The sequence below is a fragment of the Panthera uncia genome, chromosome A2, assembly GCF_023721935.1.
Source record: "Panthera uncia isolate 11264 chromosome A2, Puncia_PCG_1.0, whole genome shotgun sequence".
NCBI lineage: Eukaryota > Metazoa > Chordata > Mammalia > Carnivora > Felidae > Panthera > Panthera uncia.
This window is the reverse complement of record NC_064816.1, coordinates 88,070,729-88,088,199: the sequence shown is the minus strand read 5'-3', so window position 1 is coordinate 88,088,199 and position 17,471 is coordinate 88,070,729. Positions and strand designations below refer to the sequence as shown.

The 17,471-nt window shown below is 38.6% G+C and overlaps 1 protein-coding gene across 6 annotated transcripts in view; it reads right to left on the bottom strand.

The window, feature by feature from the left end:
* Positions 1-17,471, bottom strand: part of ADAM22 (ADAM metallopeptidase domain 22) — a 233,525-nt gene that overhangs the window by 68,822 nt on the left and 147,232 nt on the right. For all 6 annotated transcript variants that reach the window (XM_049641401.1, XM_049641402.1, XM_049641398.1 and 3 more), the window contains 4 exons: positions 13,253-13,335; positions 7,098-7,161; positions 5,370-5,439; positions 336-406 (listed from right to left, as the gene is read on the bottom strand). In XM_049641401.1, coding sequence (XP_049497358.1) covers positions 336-406; positions 5,370-5,439; positions 7,098-7,161; positions 13,253-13,335 — 288 coding nt within the window. The remainder of the gene's footprint in view (positions 1-335; positions 407-5,369; positions 5,440-7,097; positions 7,162-13,252; positions 13,336-17,471) is intronic.

Genomic DNA, 17,471 nt, shown 5'->3' with positions numbered 1-17,471 from the left:
AGGGGGTATCTTTACAAGTAGACCTCATGATGTGGTACAACCCAGGCCAAGGAAAGAGGCCTATGTTATAAAGAACCCGAGATGCCACAGCAGGGGCCATAATCCATCTGTAAGATGGATAACCATATTATCACCACTATCTTGAGTCCTTTTTGAGTCTATGAAACAATATGGCCCCATCTCCACTGCTCCTACAGATCCGTCACCCTTACTGTTTACCATGACAAATGCCTGAACTAATACTTAGCCATCTTACAGAGACTTAATATAGATTTAGATGACTGGTAGTTGCCAAGTGTTTTTGAAACATCATGGAATATCCTGTGAATACATACCTGCCGTTTACTTCTTTTTGGTGCTGGCTTCAAAATAAATTTTGGTGGAGTGATGTGTACTTGCTGAAATTCTAAAAGGAAATAAAAATAAATTAATGTAACTTGTATTTGCCAGTTCTTTCATACAGAAGAATCAAAGTTTTACTATCCCTTCCTAGACTAAATTGTATAATTATACTTTATTAACTATTAGTAACAGTTACTATGACTGTTGATAATTAATGTAAGTTATAATTGGAAAATTAGATCATTATAAGTATGTGGTTATTATAAATTTTATAATATATATGTTACACTTAAAGATAATATAGAACATTAATCAAAGTAATTGTGTTCATATTAATACTAAATACATATATCATGAATGAATATAGTTAAAGCAATCTTGGGCACTATTCCTATTTTAATTTATCTCAACATTTTTCTCATATTTCTGTAATAAATACTATCACATCCTTTATCAAGAATCTTCTAAATAGCCAACTTGACTTCCCACTACTGACCTTCATTAAAGAATGACACAGCAAACGCTGATGAAGATGTGAACAATCAGAACTCTCATATAGTGCTGATGAGTGTAAAATGGTATAAGCACTTAAGAGAAAGGCTCAGCAGTTTCTCACACAACAATAGTTCTCAAAGTGAAATCCATGAACTAATGGCATCAGCATATTCCCAGCATACCTGGGAACTTGCTGGAAATGCAAACTCTCATAACCCACCCAAGACGTACTTGAATCAAAAACTGTAGCAACTGGTGCAGCCACTATGGAAGACAGTATGAGGTTCCTCAAAAATTAAAAATAGAACAATGCTAGGATCCTGTAATCCCACTTCTGGGCTTACAGCCAAAGGAACTGAAATCAGCATCTCAAAGAGATATGTGCACCACCATGTTCACTGCAGCATTATTCACCATAGCCAAGACATAGAAACAACCTAAATGTTAAAGGAAATGTGGTATACACATGCAATGAAGTATTACTCGGCCTAAAAACAAAACAGGAAAGAAAGAAAGAAAGAAAGAAAGAAAGAAAGAAAGAAAGAAAGAAGAAAGAAAGAAAGGAGGGAGGGAGAAAGAAAGAAAGAGAAAAAAAGAAAGAAAGAAAAAGAAAGAAAGAAAGAGAAAGAAAGAATGTAAGAAAGAAAGAAACCTTTCTATTTGTGACAACATGGATGAACCTGGAAGGCATTATGTTGAGTGAAACTAGCCAGACACAGAAGGACATATAAGAGTCCAACTCCTAGGGGCGCCTGGGTGGCTCAGTCGGTTGAGCGGCCGGCTTCGGCTCAGGTCATGATCTCGCGGTCCGTGAGTTCGAGCCCCGCGTCGGGCTCTGTGCTGACCGCTCAGAGCCTGGAGCCTGCTTCGGATTCTGTGTCTCCCTCTCTCTCTGACCCTCCCCCATTCATGCTCTGTCTCTCTCTGTCTAAAAAATAAATAAATGTTAAAAAAAATTTTTTTTAAATTTAAAAAAAAAAGAGTCCAACTCCTAGAAGCAAAGTGGAATGGCAGTTGCTAGAGGTTAGGAAAAGGGGGAAACAGGGGAGCATTCCTCAAAGGCACAAAGTTACAGTTGTATAAATGAGAAGGTCCTAAAGATCTACTGTACAGCACAGTGCCCAGAGTTAACAATACTATATTCAGTATACTTAAAATTTTGCTAACAGTGTAGATCTTGTGTTGTATTCTTACCACTACTACTACTACTAACAATAATAATAACAACAACAACAATAATAAAGAGGGTGAAAACAAACTGCTGGAGCTAATCGGTATGTTTACAACATAGATTACAGTGATGACTTCATGCGTCCACATTTACCTCCAAACTCGTCAAACTGTATACATTAATTATGTACAGCTTTCCTTTAATGCCAATCATATCTCAATTAAGTGGCTTGGAAAAACCCTCTAGATATGCGGCCAGGAGTCTGTGTTTAACAAGCTGCCATGAGGTACTCTGATGCACTCCGAAGTTTGAGAGGAATACACCATTGTATGGTTAAACATACAACTACGCTGTGACTCGGTAATACCACCGCCAGGTAATTAATTACAGAAGAAATGTAAACATGTGTCCACCAAAGAGATTTTTATAAGAATATTTATAGTTATTTTATTCAGACTAGCCAAAAAGTGGAAACAACCCAAATGTCCATCCACATAATGGATAAAACTCTGTGTTATCTTCAAACAACAGAACGTACTCAGTAATTTAAAAAGATGAAGACAAACTGTTGCTACCTCTGACATTAATCTCATAGGCATATGCTAAGCAAAAGAAGCTGGACACAAGACACAATGCATGAAGATCTAAATCAGGATAAATTAATCTACAGCAAAAAAAAAAAAAAAAAAAAGCCACAAAAGGGACTGCAGAAGTGGGAGCCACTGACTGGGATGTGGTACAAAGGAAGGTACTGGGATAACAGAAATGTGCCAAATCTCACCAAGGGAGTACATATGTACCAAAACTCATTTAAAGGTATTCGAGATTTACATACTTCATTGCACTAATTTTTATTTAAAAAAAAATTTTTTTAATGTTTATTTTATTTTTGACAGAGAGAGACAGACATGAGCAGGGGAGGGGCAGAGAGAGAGTGGGACACAGAATCTGAAGCAGGCTCCAGGCTCTGAGCTGTCAGCACAGAGCCCGACGCGGGGCTCAAACTCACAGACCGCAAGATCATGACCTGAGCCGAAGTCGGACACTCAACCGACTGAGCCACCCAGGCGCCCCTCACTGTACTAATTTTTAAAACAGACTGTGCTAAGGGGTCCATAGGAAGTAAATAAACCTTTCCCAAATGTTTTCTTAGGGACACTAGTCCTGAGAGATGGGTCATGTAAAACAAAAGGGTCCACAGTGAAACAAGTCTGGGGGACACCTGACCACATTCTGTCTCAGAGACATGCATCATGCACAGCAAGACAAAGGTACTGATAAGTCATGACCCAGGAAAACTTCATTAAATCTAAAGTAAAAAAGCTTCCACATGAGCTTATTTCACAAAAATTGCAGTTTTGACATTTCTTTCTTTCTTTCTTTCTTTTTTTCTAATTTGTCATAATAAATCCAAGTATCTAGAAAGACAAATAACACTCTTAAAACTGACAGTGCCAACTTCTGACGGGAAAAGAAAACCAGAAACTAAGGGAGACAGACCTGACTTGGGGAAGAACACATTCAAAATTATTGTTAATGACAGCAAAAGTGCCCAGTCATCTTTAAAAAGTTTTATAGAATAGAAACCCTGAACAAAGTTTAAGAAACAAAACAAAACTGGAAGATTGTATCACAGCAAGCCTACAGTAGAGTCCTTAGGGGGATCTTTATTTATTACTTTAAATATTAATTAATGTTTATTACTTCCAGTAAGACCTATTATGTTGTAGCTTTATTCTCAGACAGACTGTCATGATTTACTTTCTTCCCATCACAGGGATTGTAAATGGTTTCACAAGGTAACCGAAGGAATAGCCTCAAGTATCTATGTAAAGTAAGAGCATCTAAATGCCTATTTGCACATTTTTTTAAATTGTGAAATCTATAAAATGGATCCCCTAGCCCTTTGGCAGCAGGGCAGAAGAAGTGCAGAAGATCAAGGAGTCACAAATCTATTTCAGAGAAGGGACATTAGCAAACACTCATCTCATTTTCTAATAAGGAGACAATGTTAACGTCTTAAAAAGTATTTATTTTTTAATTTATTTTGAGAGAGAGCAAGCGAGAGCACACAAGGCAGGAGAGGGGCAGAGACAGAGAGAGAGAGAGACAGAATCCTAAGCAGGATCCATGCTGTCATCATAGAGCCTGACGTGGGGCTCGATTCCAGACACCGTGAGATCATGGCCGGAGCCAAAATCAAGTCGGACGCTTAACCAAGTAAGCCACCCAGGCATCCCAAAACTTTTTATTTTTTTAAGTTTTTATTTATTTAAGTAATATCTACACCCAATATGGGGCTTGACCTCATGACCCCGAGATCAAGAGCTGCATGTTCTTACAACTAGGCCAACCAGGCACCCCAACAATGTACACTTTTAAGTGGTTTTCCTAAGCAGCAGTTTAGGACATGCTCTTGGTTGGATAATTCTTCCATTTCCCCGCTGCCTCTCTCCCAGCACACATTCTCATAGTGGCACAATCCAAAACCCCGCTCAGCCCCCGACTAGCTGTGGGCCCAGGAAAAGACAAGCTAGATGAGCCCATTTCTTCATCTATAAAATGTAAATGATAAAATCAATCTCACAGCGCTGTAACAAAGATAAAAATGAGATTAAAAATCCGAAGGTTCTGTAACCATAGGCAGGGCCCACTAAGAAAGGAAGCGTCTCCACCCCAGGTATTCAGAGCATGCTCTGTCTTGAAAAGAAAATCAAGGAATCCAGTACATCCAAAGACAAATGTATTCTGTATAATCGCTGCTCGACTAACGAGGCCAAAGTAGGAGTACTCTGCCCTGCTTGTCATGCAAAGATTTGGATCATCTCAAGCCAACACGTATAAATAAATGGGCCTGCAAACAAACACACGTGAGATGGAGAGACTTTTCACAAAAACACATAATAATAAAAAGCATTAGTCTATAATCGTGCCTTCTGAAAACGCTGGGGCAAAAAGAGAGGAGGAAAACAACAAATGGGGAAATGATTACAAGTCCATCCGTATGTTTATAAAATCAGTATCTCACTGAAAGTGAATTTTTCTGTATTTTGTCCACGCAGACCAATTTTTGCTCTAACATTATTTCTCCTTTCAGAGACACTACTGTGATTGTTGCCATTTTAAAAAGTCTTCCTCCAATGTGCTCAAGCTGTATCTTTCCAAACTCATCCACTACAAACATGAGGTCAGTTTGCATTTTATTCTCCTTCTTGATGTCACTTGACCTCATGTCACTTTCTCTCTCAAACTGTTATGAGCAGTCATGTGCTAAGGACATTTCACATACAGATTAGCTCTAAAGCATTCAAAAGAATTATTAAGCCTGACTTTTTTTAAAGTCATAATATGAATACCATACCAGATGGAAGATCATCCAAGGGAAATTCAAACAGTCTGGATTTGTAAACCGAATGAAAATGGAAATCCTCCTGCAATAACAAACAACAGAGATTGAGCACATGCAACCACTTATCCCCAGCCTCAGGCAATGAGAGCTGAAGAAGCAGAGACCCCTAAAAGAAGCATGACTATGCGCCCTCCTGGATTTGGAAAGGCAATGAGCCACTGTGCAACCCTCCCCCGCCTGGATTCCCCCTGCACCAGAGAAATATCCTATTAGAAACAAAATGCCTCTGCAGACACAGAGGCCAAAGCCTGCAGTAATGGAAAATAAATGAATGAACCTATTCCCCCAAGGAGAAGTAAGACATCTGGGAAAATGGGCTAATGCTTTTTATAACTAGTTCCTTTCTGTGGATCCCTGCCCCACTTTCAGAGTCAGAGAGTTTTGCTAGGCAAAGACTGCAGGGCTAACACTCTTCCGGTATCGGGGAGTAAGATGACTGGTGTAAGCAGATGCCCAAACGGACCTTGCTCCAAAATTCAAATGTCATACAAAGTTCTGTGACAAACCAACAGACAAAAAGTCCTGTTCCATCTAAGAAAAATTAATGAACATTCAAGTAACTACTTCTGGCTTCTTTCCATTAAAAAAACCCAGAATGTCATAAACAGTCAAGTTTCATGATAACTGCCATAAAAACATCACCTGGCCAGGCGAAGTGATACGACAGCCAGTAACAGGCATCCAGAAAACAAAATACAATACAAATAGCTTCCCTTTATGGGTGGCAACACAGTATGTATTTTTAGAAATTACTTAAGTGTTTGAACACTGTTGCACGACACGATGAAGAATGTTTCTGTGCACAGAGCTAGAATGGAAGTGTATTATCTTTCTCTGCAGTCTATAATATTAACTCAACCCTCTTCTAGTTTTTTTGGAAAATGAATTGTTTCGACTAAAATGAAGGAGAAATTAATAAAACAGATTTCTCTACATTTCACCAGCACAAGGCCTTACAGACAATAGGCAATAGAGAAAAATCTGAAATCCAGAAAAGAAAATGAGGTGGAAAATCATGCATCTATTGAGTTGGTGTGTAACAGACTGAATGATTGTGTCCATCCCCACCCTGCCAAATTCATATGTTTAAGCCCTAACTCCTAATGTGACTGTATTTGGAGATTGGGCCTAGGAGAAGGTACTAACGGTTAAAACAGGTTTCAAGGGTGGGGCTGGGGTCCTTACAGGAAGAGGAAACACCAAAGCGCGCTCTCTCTCTTTCTCTCTCTCTCTCTCTCTCTCTCTCTCTCTGCCATGTGAACACAGAGTAAGAAGGAAGCCATCCCAATCGAAGGGGAGAGCCCTCGACAGACATGGACCCTGCCGGCACCTTGATCTTGGACTTCCAGCCACCACAACTGTGAGAAAATAAATTTCTGTTGTTCAAGCCACCCACTCTCTTGTGATGACTGCCTGAGCAAACTAAGACAAATCACAGCACATTATGGTGGAGTTAGAACAAAAATGGAGGCTTCAGAACACCTGAGAAGGAAAGTATTTCCAGTATCTAGAGAAAGAGACAGACTTTAAAAAACACTTGTGGTTTTGACTTATTCAATATTCAATTATATCCTGACTCTAAAAATATGAAAATAGAGACAAAAAAAAAGGAGGAAAAGGGAAGAGGGAAAGCCCCCAATATAAATTTTTACATTGGCCACAAGAAACAGGAGCACTTACTTGGGAGGTGTCATTCTCTTCTGGTTCAATGAGATAGGTGTGGTTCCCATCATAGAACATTCCACTGCCAAGGACAAGAAAATAATCAGGCATAGCCATCTTGCCTCAGAACAAGATCATTTTAAAATCAATAGCTGCCGAAGGATGAATTCACTTCTCAACACTCACTTCCCAGTCCCACCCATCATCACCAGTTACACACCACATACCATAGACACACAGACACACACACATTCCCCATATACCACACCACACACACCCTACTTACCACACACCACACACATACACACACACCCCACATATACCCCCACATACCACACATACACAGCACATACAGATTACATACTACATACCACACACCATACCCCACAAACCTCCCAATACCACACCCCACATACACATACACACTGCACCACATCACATGAGGGTAAACACACACACACACACACACACACACACACACACACGCCTAAAGGGAAAGGCCCGTTCCTCTGACTCCCCATAAACAGCAGGGTCTCCTCATCCTGACCCTTCTCAGGTTCAGGATTATCATTCTTTAACTGTGGTCCATTATTCCTCCCTCCAACACGTAATTTTAAAACTTTATATGCAAATAGTCACCTGGAGAGCTTGTAAAATTGTAAAACTTTCAGGGCCTCCCTCAGATTTCTTGGCTAAGGCCCAGGAAGCTGCATTTTAAACAAATCCCAGGTGGTTCTGATGCAGGTTGTCAGGGACTACACTGAGAATTGCATATCTACCACACACCTGAAACATTCTCTGGTAACAAGAGATGATGCATTTCAACAATTTACCATGAGCTAAAAACCTGACACTCATTTGAATCGGTTCCACAAATGTATGAGGGAGGCACACTTATACGTTTGCCTATACTCATTTTACAAGAAATGAAACCAAAGCTCAAAGAGATGAAGTAACCTGACCACATTACATAACCAGGAAGATCAGAGGTGGGAACAGAGAGAGCCCAGGCAGATTGGTTCCTGAACTGCCTATCTGCAGTTGGCTACCTCTTCATCCATTCACTCATTCAGCACACACTTATAGAGCACCTACAATACACTGCTCTAAGTGCTGGGGGTACCATAGTGGACAAAACAGATGATTTTTCTGCCCTCATGGTGCTCATGTGCATTGTAGGGAAGACAGACAAAAAATGTATAATCAACAAGTATATATATATATATATAGATAGATAGATAGATATAGATAGATATAGATATATAGACATAGATATATATATAGTATATATATATACTATATATATACTATATATATATACATATATACTATACTATATATAATTATATATACTATATATATACTATATACTATACTATATATAATTATATATACTATATATATACCTATATATAGTATATATATATACCTATATATACTATACACTATACTATATATATATATCTAAATATACCTATATATATATATACATATATATAGATATATATATGGTGGTAAAAAATTCTAGGGAGGAAAATAAAGTAGGTTAAGGACAATAAATTGTGCTAGAGGACTGGGTGTAGAGACCAAAGAGAGAAGACTGTTGATTTACATAGAGTCTCAGAGAAAGGCTTTCTAGAGAAGATCTGAAATAAAGGAAGGGAGGATATCTGTGCAAAGAGCATCGAGCCCTAAGTGTGCTCCAGAAACATCAAGGATGCAGTGTGGCTGGAGTAGGGTGGGTGTGAGGAGGGCTCTGAAATGATTATCAGAGGAAGAGTGGGGCCACATGAGGCAGGCCCTTCTAACAGCCCTGGCTTTCATCCTGAGAGACATGTGGATTTAAGTTAGCAGAGGGAAACATGATCGCTCTTAAATTTTAAAATAATTGCTCCAACTGCTGTGTTAGAATAGTCTTTAGGATGGCAAGAACAGGAAATGGGGAAATTATAGCAATAATCCAGGTGGAAAAAAAAAATGGTAGCCACCTAGATCACAATGGTAATGGTGGAGATCGTGAGAACTGGTCAAATTGGGGGTAGTTTTTCAAAATTAGAACACCAATAGGATTTACTAATGAATTTGAATTGGAGTATGCAGGAAAGAGTTGTGTCGATGAAAACTCCAAGGTTTTGACCTGAGCAACTGGTGAGATGGGTTTGCCATTTAGTCAGATAGGAAAAGCTGCAGGAAGGACAGAATGGGCCTTGGAAGCAGGATGCAGGGAGCAGGGCATAAATCTGGAGTTGGGTTTTGATCTCTTAGGCTGAAGATGACTATAAGCCAACTGAGAAATCCTCTGGAGGGCATTTTAAGCTACAGATGGCCTCAGCTCCCACTCAGAGAGATCCTGATGGCCATTCCTTCTAGGAGAACATGGTCTACTAAGATGAAACCTCTAATGACACTGAAGAAATGTGTCTTATCATTCAGGCATCTGAGAAGGGACAAAGTGTGATCTTCAGGAGTCATTTCTCAGTGTTACGTGGAAATGACTGCATGACACCCAAACTGGTAAGCATATAATAGTATTTATCTTTTGATGATGGCTTAATGGAATCAGTTGGTTTCCCTGAGTTGTAATCATAATGGCTTTCAGCTCTGCTTCTATCCAAATTCTTTCATTCCTGCTGTAACATCTTCCACATGCCCTCAACTTTCATATACCCTTAGAACTGCTTCTCTCACATCTGTAAGGTTTTCCACCAAAGTACACTTTCTGAATTTGGATGACATCACATTTGGAATTTGAAGATAAACAGATGCGATTTGTAAGATATTACTGACAATACACTCCTAAAGAATCAGAGTGGGGGAAGCCTTTTTCAAACAGTAGACCAAATATGACAGCAGACATTCTCTCTGCACCTGTTGAGAATTGGCCAGACCCATCCAGAAAATGGTACAGAACAACCACCCTTTGCCAAAATTCACATGGCTATGCTGATTAAACAGCAAGCAGATTGTTTTGTTTAAATAATCCAGGGTATTATTTCCTCTTGCATTAAGTTGGTGTCCAGTGTGAAAGTCAGTGACCTTTATTGGATCTAAACATCACGATACACAGGGTAAAGAAATCAGATTCTGACATCATATATATCTAGAAGATTCTGGCTCCCTATATGATAATGTGCCATCACTAACTCTTTAACTATTAAAAAGCATATGTGTTTTATTTGTTTTGAGGATTGACACCTTTCAGTTTTATTTATATAAAATTCCAATAAGTATATCAAGTCCACACAGAGTATACATTTGATAAAAACCAGCATCCAGGACCTATTTATTATAGGCTAATAGAGCTGATTTTTTAAAAGGCTGGATCAAAACAAGATTTTGAAAAGAAACGGCCATTCTTAAAAATTGCCACAAGAGGGCAATAAACTTACATCTGATTCCATTCTTTTAGGTTCCTATAGTTACAGGATTTTGTCATAACATCAAACATACCAGGACCAAAATACTGCCTGTTAGTCCTCTGAATTTGAAAAAAAATGTGCAATCCTGAGAAACTTAACAGAAACCCATGGGGGAAGGGGAGGGAAAAAAAAGAAAAAAAAAAAAAAAAAAGAGGTTAGAGTTGGGAGAGAGCCAAAGCATAAGAGACTCTTAAAAACTGAGAACAAACTGAGGGTTGATGGCCTGGTTGGGAGGGAGGGTAGGGTAGGTGATGGATATTGAAGAGGGCATCTTTTGGGATGAGCACTGGGTGTTGTATGGAAACCAATTTGACAATAAATTTCATATATTGAAAATATAAATAAATAAATAAAGACTGCTTTCCAAAAAATAAAAAATAAAAACTTAAAAAATTTTAAAAATTTTAAAAAATGTGCATTTTCTGGTTCTTTATGTAAAATATATATAAATCTGCATCTTTCCCCCCCCTTCATGTTCTTCAACTGAATTCAGTAAATCAAGAAAAATGAGAGATCTATGTATGTACTTGGTAAATTATTAAAGATGAGTCATGGATGAAATAATCTATTTCATATCCAAATCAATGTAATTGATACAATATAAATTATTTGATATTTAGTAATATCCTCTAAAATATTTGTCAGCAATTTTTTCAGAAAGTAAAATCAACATGAGGATAATTAATAATAAATTAACAAAATGGATCCAGAGTAAATTTATCCAACACGCTCACGAAGGTCTAAGAACACCCAAACATGCTTATACACAATCCTAACAGTGTTCCTAGACACTTGATGCATTTTCTGTTTGTTTTTTTTGTTTCATTTTAAACAGAAAGGTTTCTCACGACAGAGGTAAATTTTACCTAGTTAAAACAACTGAAGCTGCCTCAGAGTGATACTCCTGATATAGTCACTAAAGTTTCCTTAAAGTTTCTTTTCCATCCTCCTTCAAATGACTGTGTAAGGTTAGTAGCAAGCTCTTGGTCTACCAGAGTCCCTGGAAGGCAGTGACGTCTTCTCATTGCTTCTTACAACATGCTGTTTGGAAAACTGGAAGACAAAGCGGAATAAGCCCTGGGCAAGATGCTTACATGGGAACTTTGGGTTGAGATGGTAAGAGGAAGAGAAGGAGAAAAAAGCCTCTTCTTTTTTATATCACTATCATACATTTGTTGTCACGAATGTCGATGGGCCCAGGGTACCACTCTTAGCAGAAAGCTGTGCTCATCATGAGATGAGGTGTAACAATTTTATTACTGAAGGGGACTTTAAATTTATTTTTACAGATAAGAAAACCAAGACCATATGAGGCATGGATTCCTGTTTGTAAAAATGTCTCTTTAGTCAAAGACTGTAATCAAAGTAAGTAAAAGTCTTTCAGAGCAAACGATCAGCAGATAGAGGTCTTCCATGCTCTTGGGCATCTGGTGTCATTCCTCTGGTTCCTCATAGTCTCTACCTTCTGCCTCTTGCATACCTACTGCCCAAGTCTGACTGGAGGCACCACTTAGGCAGACTAGCTTGATTTTCCTGGATTTCCCATTAGAACTCTTTCCTAGCGTTCTTTAAGACCTGTCTGCCTAGCCCTCTCTCTTGGAAGGCTCTATCAAAGCCTATTCCAGGGCCACTCTACCTACTCAGATGGCATTTCTGCGGAGGCCTCAAGCACTACCTCATTCCCCAGGGCCCACTCTCTATTTGCATTTTTCTGTTACTTTCTCTCTCAAAGAAAACATACCTATCTCATTCCATAGTAGGAAGCTGAGCTAGTTTTAGCTTCCCCCACAGGACTGTGAGCTGTTGTGGACAGGAGTCATGTTCTCATTGCCTCGATTTTCCCAGGGGCTGGCACATAGCAGACACTCAATAACTGCTAGCTACACAAAAAAGCCAGATCTCTAACTTGGGAACTGACAGGATGCATTTTAAATTTTCCAAGCAAAAATTTAACAAAACTAAAGTGCTGGTTTGTTCCACATCCAAAAAAAAGTAAAACAAGGAAGAACTGAGATGATTTAGCTTCAGTAGAATGCAGAGGAGTGACACGGTAGCTTCACACGGTGTTAACAAAACAAGTAAGAGCTGGCCACCTGTGTGTCACCATTAGCGACAGAACAGAGGAAGTGGATGTATTCCCATGTTAAACATCAGCAAACATTCTTTGATAATGAAGGTTATGAGAAAGGAAGCAAGGCCCCGAAGAAGGATGAACTCCAGTCCTTGGAGGTTTCCGAGAACAGACAGACGCTCCCACAAGCTTGCTGTGGGTTTTAGGTGGGATTCTGGCCAAACAATGGGCTCCAACACATGAGCTCTTGAGGTGATTTGCAGTCTACTGTCTTTGTACAAGGAGTCAAGAGTTTCCACCTACTAAAATTTCTACTATTCCATAAAAGTATAAAAACTAGCATCAAGAAGGAGTAGGGGCAGAATGGTACCAAGGGTCTAAACACCCAGAGAAACAGAGACCCACATTATGCAAACCGCTCCTGTCCCAACTTGGATGAAACTAGAAAATGCTTCAAACATCACCATAGGGTGTCATAACATAACTCCAAAGACCCTGGCCTGTTTCCGCAACTCTAATTTAAAAATCTACCTGGTTTCGAAACCTCAGAAGAAAGTAAGATCAGATCCGTTGCTGACTTAAAATTATTTCTTGACATAAGAATTTTGATTACAGTGCATTAAAAATAAAGAAAATAAGTGATTGAAAGAGTGGATAGTACAAAAAATTGGGGGGACACTTACTGAAGTCCATGGCATGTTGACAATGCAACAAATGAAGCAGGGTTTCCTCGGACACGGCCCTGGTAGTAGCAATGTTCTCCTCCCTGGAAACAGAAACCGAAAGCATAAGCCTCCACCATCGCCAGGAGCATCACCCACGTCATTCCTCAGGTTCCAGTGCACACCACACCTCCATGTCTAAAGCTCTGCAGAATATTTCGTTATTCAGATTAGTGCTATCAGACCTCTTCTAACAGAATTATTCATAAACACTCCAAGCGAGCCAACTCCAAATCAAAAGATGAAGAAATGAAAGTTGACTTAACTTGCCTTTTATGTAGGTGATGATAGAAAGAGCAAAGAAATAGATAGTGAAATACATCTGTGGCTCCTGCATGAGGATCGGTTGAATCATCTATCTCCCCAGTCATGAGAAACTCAACCTAGAGCACCAGCAAGATGATGCTCTTCCACATACAGCTAAGTAAAAATGACTATAAATCATTCCAGAGTCACTAAATTAAACTGATGGAGGAAAATACCTATTTTTATAGTGTTTATAGCAAAACTTGACAAATTTATACTATTTTGTTCTCCAATCATGAATGGCTTTCCCAGGAAGCTGTCTGGGTGGGGTTTGAAATTCCAAACTTTCCTCTAGCAGCTGGTTACATTAACTAAAATCCCATGAGACTCATTTCTTTGGATTAAACGTTCCTGGAAAAGGTAATAGGATAAATCCTCTGACATCTCAGGGTGGTGCCTCAGTCTTCAAATACCTGCCACTCAGAGCATAGTCTAGACACCAGCAGCACTAACACCCCCAGGAGCTGGTTAGAAATGCAGTTTCAAACTCCAGCCCCAACCTACCTACTTATTATAATCGGCATTTTAACAAGGCCCCTGTTGATCCATATGCACATTAAAATTTGAGAACCATTGTTCTAAATGGCCTCTTCCATTCCCCCACTAATCTCCTATTTCTTCAGAAGCTGAAAGCTGCTACTTCAACTGATCCACTGAGATGTGAAAGAATGAAATCAGAAGGACTTGAAGAATGGATGGTTTAAAGGGGCAAATGCTACCTGCCTTATAGTCTGACTTTAGGACTAATCCTACCTCAAATATTCAGTACTTGACAAGTAGAGGGGAGAGAACAGAAAGACACAGGATGTAACAAGCCTGAAGACATTTTCTGCACTGAATCCCAAGGAAGGCAGCTGGGCCTGTAACTTCTGCTTCTCGTGAGATAATCCTACAGGATCTGGGGGACCTCAGCTGCAGTGAGGGGGGCAGAGAATAGGCATTCGAGCTAGTCTGCCTAATACTGTGACATCACCAAATCTCCAAAGGAGTCACTGAGCATCATGAACTGGGGAATGCAGTTGGATTTGATGGACGGTAAGAACAGGGGGGTACTTCACCTATAAGCCTGGTAGGGGGTATAACCCAATAGGCCACAGACTGTATTTCTGTCCTAGGAAATAAAGACAGACACCAACTTTCTGCATAGGGCTGGTTTGGTGTAGATGCTAACTGCATGAGCTATCAGCTCCTTCATTTACTGGCTGTGTGACCTCAGGCAAGTTACAGGCCATCTGGCAAATGGGGGCAACAATTTCAGAGGGGTGTTCAGACCATTAAAGAGGTAAAATGCAGAAAGGGCTTAGAATAATGCTTGCCACTTAGTAAGCACTTAATAAATGCTTGCTACTGTTATAATTACTGTGTGTCAATTATTCAATGTGCATACACAATCACCTTAAATCCCTACATCAATCCTATAAAGATATATTGCTCCCTCTGTTCTACATAGGAGGTCACAACCTTAAGACTGAAGGTTGTCCACCTGGGAAGTTGCAAAGTAGAGATGCAAACTTTATGTGAATGTGTAAATGCAAGCCCTGTGTCATTTCCACTACACTACTTATGAGTTGGGCCTAGAACCTGTAGGGTGTCTAGTGAAAATCTAACCTTTCCCCCAGGCTGCTTCTTTAGGGGTTTTGTTTGTTTTAATTTATTTTTTGAGTAGAGCTAGGAGTAAATTTAACAGAGTTTAAATATCTTCTGTTGTGAATTATCCATAACATTAGATTGTAAATTAGAACTCACTATGTTTCAAAAGACCTTGTTTTCCTGGAAACATCTAATTGGACCAACAACACTCTAGCTTTCTACTCAACAGACAAGAGGGGCCAAGAGTCAGTGGGGTCACCTGGATAGAGAGATAATTCTATCTAAAAATGTTTCCCTCTATTGGATAGTTACTAAATAACCCCATCAGATCTCTTTCTGAAGTCTAAGACTGTAGTGAACAGCAGATATAAAGATAGTAGAAACAGGTGGCTCAGTTGGTTGAGCATCCAGCTCTTAGTTTCCGCTCATGTCATGATCTCACAGTTTGTGGGTTCGAGCCTCGTGTCAGGCTCTTTGCCAACAATGCAGGGCCTGCTTGGAGTTCTCTATCTCCCTCTCTCTCTACCCCTCCCCTGTGCTCTCTCTCTCTCTCTCAAAATAAAAAAAAAATAAAAATAAAAAAAAAAAACTTAAAAAAAATCAGAAACAAAAAAGATAATCACAAGAATTATGGTATCAAATTAGGGAACAATGGAAGTTGACAAGTCACTGTACGTGGAGAAAATATGTCAGAGGCAAAGGCACATAAGAAATCTTTTATAAACTACTAAAGGTTTCTTTAAAATGCCAACTCTGGAAACATGTTATAGTAAATCATAAAAAAAAAAAAGAATTCATGTTTTAAAACAATCTTCCAATATACTGGGACTAAATAGATGATTAGATAATGGAAAACAATCTTTCACTAATTTCTGATTCTGAAAAATAGGAGTCAATCCAAAAACAGCATATGATTGAGACCCATCTGCACAAAAGCCTAACACTGCAAATGAAGCGAAGAGCTCAATATGGTTGACTCATTATCAAATGTTTCCATGACACTTCAAGAGAAGCACAAACAACAGGGGGTAAAATCTCTTCAGTTGGGCTATTTACAATTCCTATCCTGAGGCTCTTCACTGATGGTACATGCAATTCTTCTAAATACTGATGAGAATTAATTTCTGTGTTGTGATTTTTTAAGGGATTATTAACCAGATAGCAATAGTTATTAAAATAAGAACTCAAGCAATGAAGTTTTACATTGAAATTATTAATTTATTATTAAAATAAATAAAATAAGTATTGCTTCTCAGCCTTTTGGGTAAGATCAAGTGTAAAATACATAAAATAAATTTAATAGATTTTGAGTTTTTATGTAACTTTTTATCCAGTATTTTTTTTTTGTTTACCCAGTATTTAAAAATTAAAACATGCTTACAGAAAAATTCTAAGAATTCAGGAGGTACATGACAAAGAGTAAAAAAATATCTCCTTCATAAACACTGTCCAGGCTATAGATGACTCCTAAAAAGTAAGCATGTTTGGCAGATTTTGTGTGCTGTATCAGGAATGGTCTGTATGGTATATTTAAGGAAATACCTAAATACACAGATATCTATTTCAGTGCACAAATGGGTTGTACACTGGGCACACTGTTCTGCCACTTAATTTTTTTCCTTTAAGGTAACCTCGACATCTTTGTATATCAATATCTCATTCTTCCAGTGATGGCATAATATTCCATTAGAGGGGTGAACCATGATTTATTTAAATAGTCCTGTACTAACAGACATTTAGATTATCTCCATATTTGTTTGTCGTCATAAACAACATTGCAAACATCCTTTAACATATTTTGTGCAATTCTGTCGCTATGTCTGTAGAACACATTACTAGATGTGGATCTGGCAGGTCAAAAAATATGTGCATTTTAAATTTAAAAAATACTTTAAGAAGCAAATAAAATTGTGTATCTTTCCACTTATATCTTAAAAGAGGCACTCCATTTGAAAATAAAAACAGTATACTGCAAAAAAGATGACTCCTTAAGCCAACTTTCTCGAGTATTATCAATTATAAAAGTTCTCCATATCTTCATACAAGTTTCTTGAGGAACCAGATGCTTTATGAAAGTAGGTATTATAAATAATAATCTAAGACAGATGTAGGAAAAGAAAAAAAGCCAGCAGCACATCCTAAGAGAGTTCGGCTCTTTATCCAACTGCCAGTCAGAGCTTTATTCCTTAAAGTCTCTTTTGTTCCAGAAATAAATCCACTGTCATTGAAACTTTCTTCGTACTCCTTGATTTAGTAACACAATCATAACAGTACAGATGTTTAT